This window comes from Pygoscelis adeliae, unplaced genomic scaffold (genome assembly GCF_000699105.1).
Source record: "Pygoscelis adeliae isolate BGI_AS28 unplaced genomic scaffold, ASM69910v1 Scaffold47, whole genome shotgun sequence".
NCBI classification, from domain to species: Eukaryota; Metazoa; Chordata; class Aves; order Sphenisciformes; family Spheniscidae; genus Pygoscelis; species Pygoscelis adeliae.
Window position 1 is genome coordinate 76286 of NW_008825255.1, and position 14526 is coordinate 90811.

The window sequence follows — 14526 nt, forward strand, 5'->3', positions numbered from 1 at the left end:
AGGAGGAGCTGAGAAACCAGCTGTGTGACTCTGATTCATCTTGTAAAATGTCTTTGCCTGTCTAATGAAACCATTGGAGGGTGATGAAAGCTGAAAGAATGAAGGAACCCAGGCCTCTGCTTCCACCATGCCTTTGCTTCCTTTCCTGAAGAGGAGAGCAGTTCTGGGCAGTTGCACTGTTTCTCTTTGGTTTCACTTTCTGATACTGCATAACACTTCTGTTATACTGTGAATGAGAACACAAGAAAAATTTATGTACAAAATATGCATTTATAAAATAATTTCTTGAACCTTTTTAACAAAACCTCTAATCTTTAAATTGGTAACATCTCTTTAGTACACACAAATAATTATTGCAATGTTTTTTGCAGTATGACTTATGCTTACTGGAAGTTGATTAGTATAATGTGTAATTTGATATCTTTCTACTTTTAAAGGCACTAATGTGATGAGCTGTAAAAATCCATTTTTGCCAAAATAGGAATATGTAATCCATTCCAAAAATATTGCAGTTAATATTTAAATGATACTGTCTTAGAGCTGACTGTGTTATTCCAATCCAGCAAATTGGTACAGTACATATACTGCAGCTATAATTGTGAGATAAATGAGGAAATTTTTGTAGCTCCAGATTTGGAAGAACTGTACACCAACTTCAGCAAGGGCTTGACCAGCACTGGGCCTATGAAAATCTGCCTGTCTTGGTATGCGAGTCACATACTAGAGGAGGTGATTCATGTTAAGAATACCTTTGTGCGATATGCAAAGATTCTTTATGGTCTATACTACTTTTCTTTCAGTGAGGAAAAGTCTCCTCATGAAGTACTTTCTTTTGAGAATTAACATTGGATGGAGTGTTTTGCAAGGTCTTGAATATCTGTGTATCCTGTTACATTTATTAAGATAATCTTATGCTGGGTTATATAGCAGCTTCCCAGTTCATTAGTATTTCCTTTATCAGAAGCAAACTTAACATTTTAAATACCCTGTTGTTTAATATGCAGCTCAGATAAATACGCTAACGACACAGTAGGAATCTGTAAATATTTATGGTAAGTTCTTTAAAGATCTGTATTTTAACAGATGTAGGACAAATGTCTTTCAGTATTTCTGAAGAGCGGAAATAGTGTTTAAAGTTCCCAGTTGTCAATGACACTTGCGCTAAGTGTGTTTCCAGAAAAACATATGGGAATTGTGGCATTGCTCAACTGCTTCAAAACCCATAAAAGTTTATGAGGTTTTTTTTTCCATTGCTCTCAGTCAGTCTTTGATCCATTTGAAAACAAATTATTACGGTGTGTGGAGAGGTTAGGGGTGCACTTACACTGTTCTTTGCATGCAAGATCTTTCAGTGTATATACTTGATACTCCGTTAACAGCCTAAACTGCACCCTTCTTGCAAGAACAAGTGGCAAGTAAATGTTTGTGCAAGCAGTTCACTTCTATATTTTTGTTTAAAAAAACCCCAAACTTTAAAAAAACCCCAACAACAACAGCCTAGTGTTGATTCTAGTAATAGATAAGTAGTATCGTAAGTATATTCAAAGGAATGTATGAAGACTACCTATACTAATGCAGTGACTAAGACTGCTTGAAACTCATTGTGGGCTAAGTTTCTTAAACATTGACTAGATTATTTTATTCCTGCTTTGAATTACAAAGATGGAGGAACAGGCTTTGAGAAATTCTTTGAATTTGGATCTGACCATTTGTATGCTGGACCACGTGGTACTCTTTCTTGGATGAAGAGAGATATCAAAGGACTTACTACATTATGATATATATAACAAACTCTCTTGGGAATCAGGCACTCTGCTGTTCTACACCACTCCTGAGAATTTACCTGGTTCATGTTGCTCACCCAGTGATACTTCCACCTCAGATCTCAGATAACATTGTCAAACACACTGTGCAACTATCACAGGATTCCTAAAGTACACAATACAATTGTTTATAGATATTTATAGAAACAAGTAAATACAAATGTAAACAATCAGGTTTATCTCCATTTAATAAGGATGTTTGTCATCAGCTGTCTGAGGATCTAGTTTCTGTAGAACCCTGCATCCTCAATTTGCATTCATTGAACAGGACCGGGGTTTCAGATATATGTCTCTCTCTTTTTTTTTTTTTTTTTAAAATAGGCCATACCCATCATACTCATATTCAAATCATTCCATTTCGCCTTTTCTAAAGGTTTTCTTAATCTTGAACTCAGTGAAGAAGTAATATCAACTTCCACCCATCCCTCTTACTGCTTAAAATATGTTAAGATTCCTAAGACTTGACCAGACTCACAGTCCCAAGTTTAGGTTATAACAAATCAGCTAATAATTGCTGATTATTATTAAATGTTGTTTTTTTGTTTTTTTTAAACTGGGGTGTAATGAGAAGAGTTTACCATCAAAACATTGATGTAAACTCCAGAAAGCTGTATCGCCAAAAGCATTGCTGTGTGGTGCAACGGTAGTTGCTTTACAGCATGGATAAATGTAAACTGCTTATGGGTAGGAAGAATTTTATTCATCAGTGTTTTGAAATGGGTTTGTGGATGTAAGAAGGAATGGGGTCAGTTTCACTGGACTTGGAATGTATCTATATATAGTGATTCAGCTTCAAGCCAGTGAGCTCATCTAAAACCAGGACTTACTCAGATTCATAACACTTCCAAAATATTGTGGGTAGGACAGGATGGGTCATTCTGCTGCCTGGATTTTTAATACTTGCTCAGTCTCCCGATGACAGTTGCTATGTTTAATTGGTTTTCTGCCACTGAGTTCTTCTAATTCTTCTAATCTGTCTCATATATATTTTTTTAAAGCTAGATCTATTAAACTAAGTCATTGTAGTGACATGGATGTTCTTTTGTTTTAATGCATGTGATAATGGTAAGTCTATGTTGGAATAAAGTAAGTTCTGAAAATCCACCTACTGAACATCTTTATAAGACATTTCCCTTAATATATATGTTCATGAGAGTCTTGATGCTTTTTCTGTTTTGTAAGATTTTTTTTTCCTAATTGTTTGATTAGTTTTAAGAATGTTTTCTAATGAAGTGTTATCACTATAATTGGAAAATAAATCAAATACGTAGTGAGATTACTTAACTGTGAAACTTGAGTGCCATCCTGCTAATGAAGTTTGCAAAAGAAAATTCATCTGAGAAATTAATTTGAGAGCAACCGGAAAGGAATAGAATCTTAGTGTGTCAGCTCTTAAAAGGGTTTTCATAAGCAAACACACACATCTTCATCTTTCCCTTAGGGGATTCTAGCAAAATAGCCTTTTTCTGTCATAGCTTGCTTTCAAAAGAGATTAAAGACCTATTTTTCTGGTAGGATTGTCTCTTTTATGAAGGTTTTCCCCAGTATAATTTTGATAAGTAAAAGCTTAATATCTTCATACTCTCAAATGACAAGGTTATATTTGTGCATTTTTCTGAATGCATGGCCATCTAAAGACTCGAAGTTAATGCTAAAACATTGAGGAAGAGGGATTTAAATGGAGTTTTAAGTGATACATAGTTCCTGTCTGAAGCATCATGCTATTTGTCTGGTCATTGAAAAAATATCCTAATGCAACTGAATTAGTTTCTCTAAAAAGTAAACATCTGTTTAAAAAAAAAGTTATGTCTGAGTACTCTATTGTAAAAAGGTCACAAACCATTATAATAATGCTTGCTTATTCCTGTTTTTACTAGTAGTCTGAATGTTTTGCAGGAAGTAACTAGCAGAGGGTGACAATTATCTCTGCTGTCAAAAAAAAAACCTCCACCAAAACCACATTGAAATCGGTGTGAATGTAACTTGAATGAAAAGAGACTGCACAAAAGTTACTGATGAAGTAACGTAATTGAATGCAGGTCTGGATTGATGCTTATGATGGCTTGCAGTTTAGAGTCAATTGTACTGAAGTAGTCCATAAAGGATTAAAAGAGGGTCAAGAGTTTGTTGTATGAAGTACAATAGAGTTCCCAAAAAGAAACACTCCCTACACAGAGAGTTCACTTTGCTCTTTTGAAAGGAATTGAACCAAATCAAAGAACATGCTTATTCTGGAGGGAGCCCTTGGGGGCGTGTGCTATTTATTCTATTTTATACAGAATGTTTCAAAACAGTTACTGAAGTTAAATGTCTAAGTGTAAACAAACTTATAAAGAAAATAAATGACTGTGACAATGAGATAAAATTGAGCAAAGGTAAGAGTAGCAGCAAGCATTCTGCTCAAATTGGGTGTAGGGACTGCTACTGGCTTCCAGATTCATGTTTCAGTCACACATCTGAGTGAAAAGATAATAGTTTTCTGATCAGCTCAAGTATTTCAAGCATATGGGCTGAAATGAAAGAAGACCTGGGAGCATCTTTCTAAGAAGCAGAAAAATAGACCATTATGCTGATGCAATAATTAGTTAGAGCAAATAAAATAATAGTAACTTACTCAAAAAGAGGTAAATAAAAGGGAACAAATAATATAGATTCTTAAAATGAGAGGAGAAAATCAAGTTGTATGCAGTAGAAAGTGGGAGCAAGACTTTGAACAAGACACTCATTGAGTGTCTAATTTTTTATTAAGTCAAATGGACTTTGGTCCATTACGGTGTGATGTGTAGGGATCAAGGAAACCAACAATAAAGAGAACATAATCAAGACAATGAAAAGAGTTTTGCAGATAACAAAATAACCTTGCTCTTATACAAGGCATAAATGTAGACTAAATTTATGTGAAGGAAGAGAAAATTAAAAATGATACTGTCATGGTAATCACAGCACTACAGATAAAAGAAAGTAAGATGATTGGGAAGGAGGAAAGGAGATCAGTTCTAGGTATGTTTAAACTAGCGATAAGTTATGCAAGAAGATCTGAAATGCAATGGAAGTAGTATTTCAGAGTAGCTGCACCCTTGAAAATAAGCCTCACATCTTGTATTGTCATGCAGAACTCAAGATTATTATATTATATTATTCAAGTATGTATGAATACTGACGTATGTGTTGTGCATGAAATGCTATATATGGAATTAGAAGTATGATTGTGGGTTTTTGTTAGACTGATATGTTAAGCTAGTTCAGGATGAGAAACCTCTGTTTTGACGAAGGCCAACGGTATAATTCCCATGACCTACTACTTGGCTTCCCCCTTTTCGGACACACCCTGTCTAAGGGGCACATGTATAAGGAGTGACAATAACCCTTTAGGTCCTTACCATATTAGTGAAATGGAGACCGCACTAGACTGTGTGTTATCGGGGGACAATGTGTATACACATAGATTTGGTGCTTGACGTGGCTGCACACTGAGCATGTGACAGGCACATTGTACGACAAAGGGGGCTACAGCACACGTGGTTCCTGTCTGGCTTTGTCTTGTCCACGTCGCCTGCCCCAGTAAAAGGACTGAGCACCTCTTGTCAAATCTGTGCAGAAGAAAACTTTATGCTAGTGGTGGTTTTTAATGCTTTTTCAGCATGACTTTCCAGATGTAGAATAACTGGTGTTTGCTGGTTCAGTTTTCAAGTAGCAGTGGTATCCAGCATGTAGAGGTATTTTATTAAAGTGATGATATCGCAAGTAGAGTAACTCAAGGCAAGGCATTCAGGTCTGCCATTGTATGTTCATTTTGATGATCTCTTCACCTGAAGACAAAAGTGTAGGAAAACAGTGTGCGTTAATAAGTTTATTCTTTTATAATGACTGACAAGTATAGCTGAGTCATTTTATTAATAACTGAAACACCTATGCTGGACAAAATGTCTATATATTCAAATTTGTATTTGTTTGAATGTACCTTGAGAAACTGATGCCATAGTTACTAGGAGCACAGTGATTACCACCATCACCTGGAAGAGCATTTTCAAAGCAGCTGTCTAAATTAGTACACACAACAGTGGTAAATAGATGGAAGTGGAATAATTGTCTTTTATTAGTGAGGTCACAATTCAGTAAAAAAAGCAGTAAAATTCATTAAAAACTGCAAAAGATTTCCTAAATATTTATGTAGATGTTTTGGAATTGTCTTGCAGAAAGTACTGGTAGGAAATACTGAATACTCAGGATGCATAAAAATGTTCAGGTGAGTGTATACTTGGATTTGTTTTCTCTTATGAGAACAAACACATGAAGATATTAATGTAAAAGGTAGCTGATAGATGCAGAATCACTTAATCTTGGTAGGATGTACACCTATCCACTATAACAGTTTGATTCAATTCACAGATCTGCTGCAGATAAGAGAAACCACACACAAAAATACAGTTGAACTGAAAGTTTTGGAAAAATACATAGTATTCATTACAAACTTTGCTTAGAAAGCACAGTAATTGAGAACTGTTCAGGAAAAAAGGGAAAATGACATGACATGACATACAGCTGTGGGTTGTTTTTTAAAGATTTTTAGGTACTTTTAAATTCCAGTGTACACCCTATTGAATGGAATTAAAGAGAAGCCATAGGACTAGTCTTTAGAAAAATTTCGTCTTATTAAAAGAGCAGGAGTATGGATCCAAAGGGTTTATTGGAAGCTATGCTTCCTGTGTTTCTTGAGTACAGGATTACTTTCTCTAGTAAAGCTATTTTTTTTACTGTACTCACCCCAGTGCAAGTACTTTATGTTAATTAAAGTAAATACTCAAGAGTATTGCATTTGAATCCTCCTCTACTCCACGCTCATACTTATCTATTTAACGTATTACAGAACAGTAAGGTTAAATAAATGCCTTTTGCGCTTCAGCAGTAGTCCTAATATGTTCTAATATTATTCATCATGCTTGTGGGTCAGTTGGGATGAAAGTGGTTGCCCACACATGAGTCTTACTCTTGTGGTTGACATTCTCATCATACTGTAGGAATGCAGTTGTCATTTGTTTCTTATACTGGTATCTATCACCATAGCATGTGGGTGTCTGAAATCATGATCTCAGAGTGATGCAGGTCTTCAGGTAATGTGCCAATCTCATGGTGGTCTTGGAAAAATACGGCAAGCTTTGAGCCATGTTATGTATTGTTAACTATGATTTATACGCTTAGTTACGGAGATTAAATGCAAGGAGTAGAATACTATGGTAACAGGCTGACACTAACCTGTACTGCTGAATTTCCACATTCAGTAACCACTTTTTTTTTTTAATGTAGGTGACTTCATGTCTAAGTTAGGCTTTGCTATTGCAGAATGCTTACTCTCCAAATACAACAGTCATTGTTAAGGGCTGTTTCCATGCTGAATTACAGGGATTGTTTCTATAATTATCTTATGTGTACTGCAAATGTATTTGGTAGATTCCAGTCTTCTGTTAAAAAGAAAAAATACAACCTGCGAGTTTTTCAACAGAACTTGCTTATTTATTGTGTTTAATTCTTAGTATGTTTGTCGTTCGGTGTATTCTGTTATGCTTTTACAGAGTGTGGGGTTTGTAGGGAGGAAGGGAGAGGGAGGGACACCTTCAGAAGCAATTCATCTACTTTTAATAGAGTTGCTTAAATAGTTCAGATGAATCATCCTCTAACATGCCTGTTTTTCTCCATAGGCTATGGAATGAGTCTGGGTGACTATCTGAGATTAGACAACTAACTTTTAAACTAGTAAAAGCTAGGTGAGATGAACCTGTCCTTAGTTATTGAAACAATAGTGGTTGCCTGGGTAATCCCAGAAAACGTAAATCTGTTTTCAATTTTGCTTATTTTTCAATTTTTCTTATTCCTCTTATTTTTCTTTTTCTGTCATAGGTCCTGATGTCTTTACATGAAATGTTCCCAGCAGTGCATGCAGCAGAAATGGCTGTCCAGAGAAACCCACGTTCCTGGGATGCCTGGCAGACTTTGGGACGTGCCCAGCTTGGATTAGGAGAGATAGCACTGGTAGGAAAATGGACAACATTAATGTGCTGAACTTGTAAACCATGTCGTCCTCTGAATTGTGTGTGAGAGAGTGGAAGTACAGAAGTACCAAGGTAGCTGAATATCCTTATGTAACCTGAAAGTAGGCAAGGAAAAAGGTGGTTGTTACTTGTCTCTAGTATTCCCTCTGCTTTGTTGTTTTTCACAAATGCTTCCTGTGTGGTTTTGTTGCTGGGCTTGTGGAAGACCTGCCTAGCTCAAAGCCTTTTGAGTTATATACTATATGTACGTGGTGGCTTTATGCAATAGAATAATTATGTTGACATAACTGCACATACTACATTCTGGGTACTGTATTGCTACAGCGCAGCTCACCATAGTTTAAAGACGAAGGTACTATGAAGTCCCAGTTGATATTCAGGCTCGGTTTTATACATGCCTGCTAATAAAATTATAGTATCTTGTTTTCCCTGTTTGCTACTCTCCTGTGTCAGGTACAGCAAACGATGTGTGCTCATTCATACTTTCCTCTGGCTCCTTGACCCCAAATGGTGGCTGAAGTTGGTTCTTAATAAGACAGCAAAAAGGCTGGGATGCTCTGCAGTAGCTGGAGTGCATCTTTTCTCTAGCTGTAGCTGTATGCCGTGGTGCTGTCTTGGCTACATGATGTGATGCAAAGGGAGACTCTACCCCCACATCAGATCACACTCCACCTGTAGGCTATACACCTATAAATAATGTAACATATATAGTGTAATAGTTTTCTGCTAGTTAGTGTGGAAACATATACATCCACAAAAGTCCATTAGAAAAATAATTCATCATGAGCTCTCAGATAAAAAAAGATACTAGTTTTATTTTATTTCTAACAGAAGTAGCTGTGTTGCTGGTTTGATACAAATAATTTTGTCATTAATTAAGAGTGGTTTTGCAAAGTTACAATGTTTGGACTGAAAATTTTCAAGAATTATGATTTCTTTGAGGGAGGCTAACAGATCATGCAAAACTAGTTTCTTTTTAAAGTGTAATAAGGAGCACTATTAAAAAAACCCAAACAAACAAAAAACCCAAATGATGAGAATAACATAAGACAAAAGCTGTGTGTTGTAGATGTGTAGTGTGCTACCTTATGTTGCTGCACTATCATAATATGAAATGTTTAATATAAATCCATGCATATCTGCATCACATCACATAACTGGTGACATTCCATGGCTTTTGTGGTGTAGAAGGTAAGAGTAGATGGTCTGTCCTGTCTTGATCTACAATCTATAAGCCTTTTTTTTCCTTTTAAATGCTTGAAATTGTTGCTGTAAATTATATCTGAGATTTTTAAATGCATTAGTCTCAGGAAATTCAAAGTTTTATTTCCTGCAAGAATCCTAGGTAACTGATGCTGCTTATTCTATAAAAAATGTTACATTTACTGTAATATGAATTATAGATACTGATATACCAATACTAGTTATACCACCAGGTCTGCTCACCTGAATCCTATAAGCCTCGTCTACATTGGCAAGTCACATCACACCAATAGGAGTGGATATCTTGAGTTAATAGTGCTGGGGACCTAATGTCCACATTATATTAATTTCGTTTTACTCAGAGTAGCTCTGTTGTTTGGAGCGCTTCAGGTACTCTCTTGGAGTGCATTGTTGAGCTTAATCAGAAAGGAGTCTAGTTTATGTAGTCTGAGACTATTCCATGATGCAAACCAAAGCATTTTAATTGGGAACAATCAGAGATTTGCATCAAAGCATATCATTAATCTGAAACAAAACACTACTACAGGTGCTTCTGTAATTGTTATATTGACCTTACTGTCTGTGAAGAGAGAGGGAGGAGGAGTTATCACCAGGAGGTTTGCCTTCTGAATGTTTTTGTCTGCCTCTGTTTGAGTAGGGAGCCCAGAGGTGGGTAAGCTCCTGTTGGTGTTTCCAGTGCTTTAGTATTGGGTGTTTCTGCTTTTTTGCCTTTCTGTCTTTAAGGCATATTGAACTGCCTTCTGATGACTATGTTCTCACGTACAAAGAAGAACTTGGGGAGTTATTCTAAAATGCAGATGATGTTCACTATTTATTTTTGAACCAAGCAATTTTAAAGGAATCTTAAAAGGTTAAGACTGGAGGAGTCTTAAAAGGTTGAATGATTTCATAATTATTGAGCCTGTGGAGGCTTCTCCACCAGTTGATCTAAGTCATAATTATCCTTTTCCCACTAGCCTTTCATTACCAGGATCTAATTTTTCACTGCATTATATTTTTTACAAAGCAAAGTTAATAAAGCATAAATGTCAGGGCTTTTTAGTTAAAGTGGGGTTCTGTCAAATTCTTTTCAACAGCTTTAAACAGTCCTACCCAGTTATAGGTAATACCAGGTAATACCCAGTAATACTAGCTTCCCCAGAGGTCCTGCGTTAGTCCTGCAGTCTCTAGCTACTATAGGGTAATCCTTTTTCTTCTTTTTTTTTTTAACCACTGTCAGCAGTCATAAATGTATTTTGATAACCCACCTAATGATTTTTTTAATGCATGAAAATATCTGCTACTCAGAGGTGACTTTTATTTTCAGTCAAGAAAGCATAAGGACAAGCAAGTATCCAAAAGTTTAAATGCCCCTTCTGCTACATTTTTAGCAGGGGTACTCAGTTCTTGTGAGCATTCCCCACTGACTTAGCTGGTGCCTCCTGTTAGTTACTCTTGTCAGATGCACAGAACTTTTGACGCTTTAGCCGTGATGATGAAGTCCATCTTCTCAACATTTTGACCTTGTAATTAAAAGTGTTAGCTAAAACAGATGCAGAGTGTATGACAATCTGGGATTGGGGAGAAAGTTGTTTTGCCATTATTTTAAAATTCCTTGTAATAATTTTAGCAGTATAATTTGATAATAGAGAGGTAAATGTTTTCCATCCTCCTGGATTTTCCTGATTTACAAGTTAAGAGCACTCATATCACTTCAGGCTTTATTTTATTGGGCTAAATACATCAATTTCTAGCATGGGATAGATTTTTTTTTTTTTGTTCCCTCGATCATCCTGGATTATGTCCATGCACGTAGTAGAGCACAGTGTACAGATCTCTATGGTAGAGGCAGCCTGAAGCAGTGACTTCTGCAGAGCATGCTGCAGTGTCTTGCAGGGATGCTCACTGAGGTGTAAAGGCAGACAGGCAGTAAGCGTTGTGAGGGAAGAGGGGTGGGAAGAAGGGAGTTGGTGCAAAAGGAGATCTGGAAAATGGGAATACATCACTGAAGCAAAAGAAGGTACAAGAGGAGGATAGAAACTCCTTCAAAAGAAGAGGAAGAAGGAAGCTGTGGAAGTGAGGAAGAGGCACCTTGAAGAGAAACTTGAAGTGGACACAGTGGCCGATGGAAATTTTCTGAAACTCTAGTCTGTACAGAGATGTGTGCCTGGAGCCAAAGAAACCGAGATCTCTTTCTGTCAGTTGCCACAAGCCATTATGTTCCTGTCTCTTCTCATGCCTCCAGGCTCAGGCACATGATCTCTGGCCTCTTGTGCCAGCCATCAGGCACTGCGCCCCAGGGAGGACGTGTGCTGAGTCACGCCTAGGGGTGATGTATCTTCATCCAAGCTGCATAAATTCTCTGCAGTGGAGAACCTCCAGCACAGGATAATTAAGCTAGCATCATCTCACAGATGTCTACCAAATGGGAAAAAAGACTTTTATGGGTTTATAACCTGACCGAATTCCGATAGGTAAGGCAAAAATACCAAATAGGAAGGCAAAAATAGTCTTTCACATCTGGAAAATTGCCTACTATATTTCGAGCCTTTTCTCCAAAACATGAACCTTTGAACAAAATGGTTTTGTAAATGTAAGAACCGCAAGTGTTCACCTCATTTTTTAAGGCAGAAGAATTATTTTTGCTGAAAAGAAATTTCCAGAGAGAACATTTTTATCGAAAAGAAGAAATAAACTGAACAGAAAAGTTGCATAGAAAAGTTCAGCCTGACAGTTTAAAGTTAAAATAGAATTTACCATTCAGACTATATCATATAAACTATTAGACTAGAGTGAAAATATCTGAAAGAATTGGAGGTTTTTTTGGTTTAAAGAAGAGAAATGTTATGAGGAATCTTTAAATACACTAAAATTTCATGACTGTCTCTATGCTAAAGGTTTCCGTAGAAATTATTTATATTCACGGTGAGTAGTACAAGAAATAAGACTTAAATTCCAATAAAATATTATCAGAGAATCATAGAGTAGTTTGGGTTGGAAGGGACCTCTGAAGGCCATCTAGTCCAACCCCCCTGCCGTGGGCAGGGACATCTTCAACTAGATCACGTTGCTCAGAGCCCTGTCCAACCTGACCTGGAATGTTTCCAGGGATGGGGCATCCACCACCTCTCTGGACAACCTGCTCCAGTGTTTCACCACCCTCAGCATAAAAAATTTCTTCCTTCTATCTAGTCAAAATCTACACCCCTCTAGTTTAAAGCCATTCCCCCTTGTCCTGTCACAACAGGCCCTGCTAAAAAGTTTGTCCCCATCTTTCTTATAAGCCCCCTTTAAGTACTGAAAGGCCGCAATAAGGTCTCCCCGAAGCCTTCTCTTCTCCAGGCTGAACAACCCCAACTCTCTTGGCCTTTCCTCACAGGGGAGGTGTTCCACCCCCCGATCATCTTTGTGGCCCTCTTTTGGACCTGCTCCAACAGGTCCATGTCTTTCCTTTACTGAGGGCTCCAGAGCTGGACGCAGTACTCCAGGTGGGGTCTCACCAGAGCAGAGTACAGGGGCAGAATCACCTCCCTCGACCTGCTGGCCACGCTTCTTTGGACACAGCCCAGGATACGACTGGCCTTCTGGGCTGTGAGCGCACATTGCCGGCTCATGTCCAGCTTTTCATCCACCAGTACCCCCAAGTATTTTGTTGGATGCTGTAAATAAAATCCATATTTAAGGATCATTAAACACAGAAAAACATTATTATAGATGTATACATATCTTCAATGATGGATGTCCTTTGAAATAGGTCAGATAGTGTCTGACCTATATGTCTTTAACATAAAGGCTTAGTACAAACCTTGGGGGGGGCAGATGTGAACTGCATAACCTCTTAAAATGCTCCCTTACCTTTTTTAGGGGTCATGGTATAGTGACAGTTACTAGGTCCATGTGTTATAAAAACATGTTATAGTAAGTGTAGTCTGATCAAAACTGCCCTTCACATTAAAAGATTCTGCAAACCAGCAGAAAAGATTCTGCTCATGGAGCAAACGAAAGATTGTTTGCCACAGAATACCCTATACTGAGATGAAATGTGAAATATTTTAAAAATACAAATTCTTCAAATATTGTAATTCAGCAAGCGAGAATGTCTTGCAGTAGATTTTGTAGTACTCTTCCCTACAGAAGCAAAAGCAGATATGTGACTATGTACTGATTTAAAATCCCATAGTCCTTACATGCAGGGTCTCTAAGACTACAGCTGCCCTTTAAAATGTGCCTAGAAATACCAAGTTTCTCTAGTGCCACCACATTTTCCTATAATGCCAGACAGGCAGTTGGAGAAGGAGATTTACATCTCCATCAGTGGGAAAATTAAAAGTAGCACAGTTATTTTATTTTCTTCTTTATTAACAGAAATTAACGGCTGTGGAAGCAGTTACAGTGGCAACATGAAATTTTATGTGGATGACAATTCTGTATTTTTCAGTATTACATTGCTGCTTTAAAACGAATCCCTCTGATCTTTTGCAGCACTTAAAACATACTTTATTATTTGATTATTACTATTTTATTATTTATAAAAATGTCGCACAGAAAAATTTTTTTCTAATAGATTTACAAAGATGATAATTTTATGCTGTATTGTATGAATCATCAAGGCAGCTTCTAAGCTTATTAAATGTTACCTTATATTTGATTACTGTGTTTAATGTTGTTTATTGTGCATGAACATAACTATGCTGGAAGGTTTTAATTAGGGGGCCTCTTTCATGTAACGCTTAAAAGCAGATGGTGTTTGTTTCTATTTTGTTTTCAACAGAAATGCAAAAAAAGAGCATTTAGTGTTTACTTGTAGATCATCTATCCCTGGAAATCAAAAGCTAGCAAAGTTGAATAAAATGACACTGTTTTGTAAGAATTACACTGGACTCCTCCTGTTTAAAGTTCAGCATGCTCCTGCACTTCAGAGCTGGCTGGGGACCAATAATAAAGTATTTTTTTTTTCCTGGAACTGAAAGGCTGCCTATTACAACAGCAGTAATACTGATAGCATAATCAGCATTTTTTAAATCTGATTTGTATCTCTTGTCTGCTGTCACGTCATATGGAGTTTGTATTTTAATCTGTGCCAGCAGAAGGATGGAACTGGCAGTTTCTGTCAATGCAGATGAAAAGCTGTGATTTTTCAAATTAGTTTGCATGCTTTAAGTACTTATAAATTACAACAGAATATGGAATTCAATGGTTGTTCGTCTGTCTTTAAAGTCTTTATATGCAAATTGCTAGAACTCTTCCCAAATACAATCCAAATCCCTATTATCGCTGTTTTCCCACCCTATGGGAAGGCTTCTGTACATCGTCACACAGGGGAGCGCAGAGACCCGCCGGAGCTGGCAGCTCTCACCAGGGCGGCTGACGAGGCGTGAGCGGGGCCAGGAGCAATGGCAGCCACCCCCCACTGCCACACGCGGGAGCCCCACGGCTGGGCAGGGACCAGCAGT

At 37.3% G+C, this 14526-nt stretch overlaps 1 protein-coding gene across 1 annotated transcript in view; it reads left to right on the forward strand.

The window, feature by feature from the left end:
• Positions 1-14526, forward strand: part of TTC33 (tetratricopeptide repeat domain 33) — a 51002-nt gene that overhangs the window by 28906 nt on the left and 7570 nt on the right. Inside the window, exon 3 of the mRNA XM_009329425.1 lies at positions 7719-7850. Within this exon, the coding sequence (XP_009327700.1) occupies positions 7719-7850 (132 nt within the window). The remainder of the gene's footprint in view (positions 1-7718; positions 7851-14526) is intronic.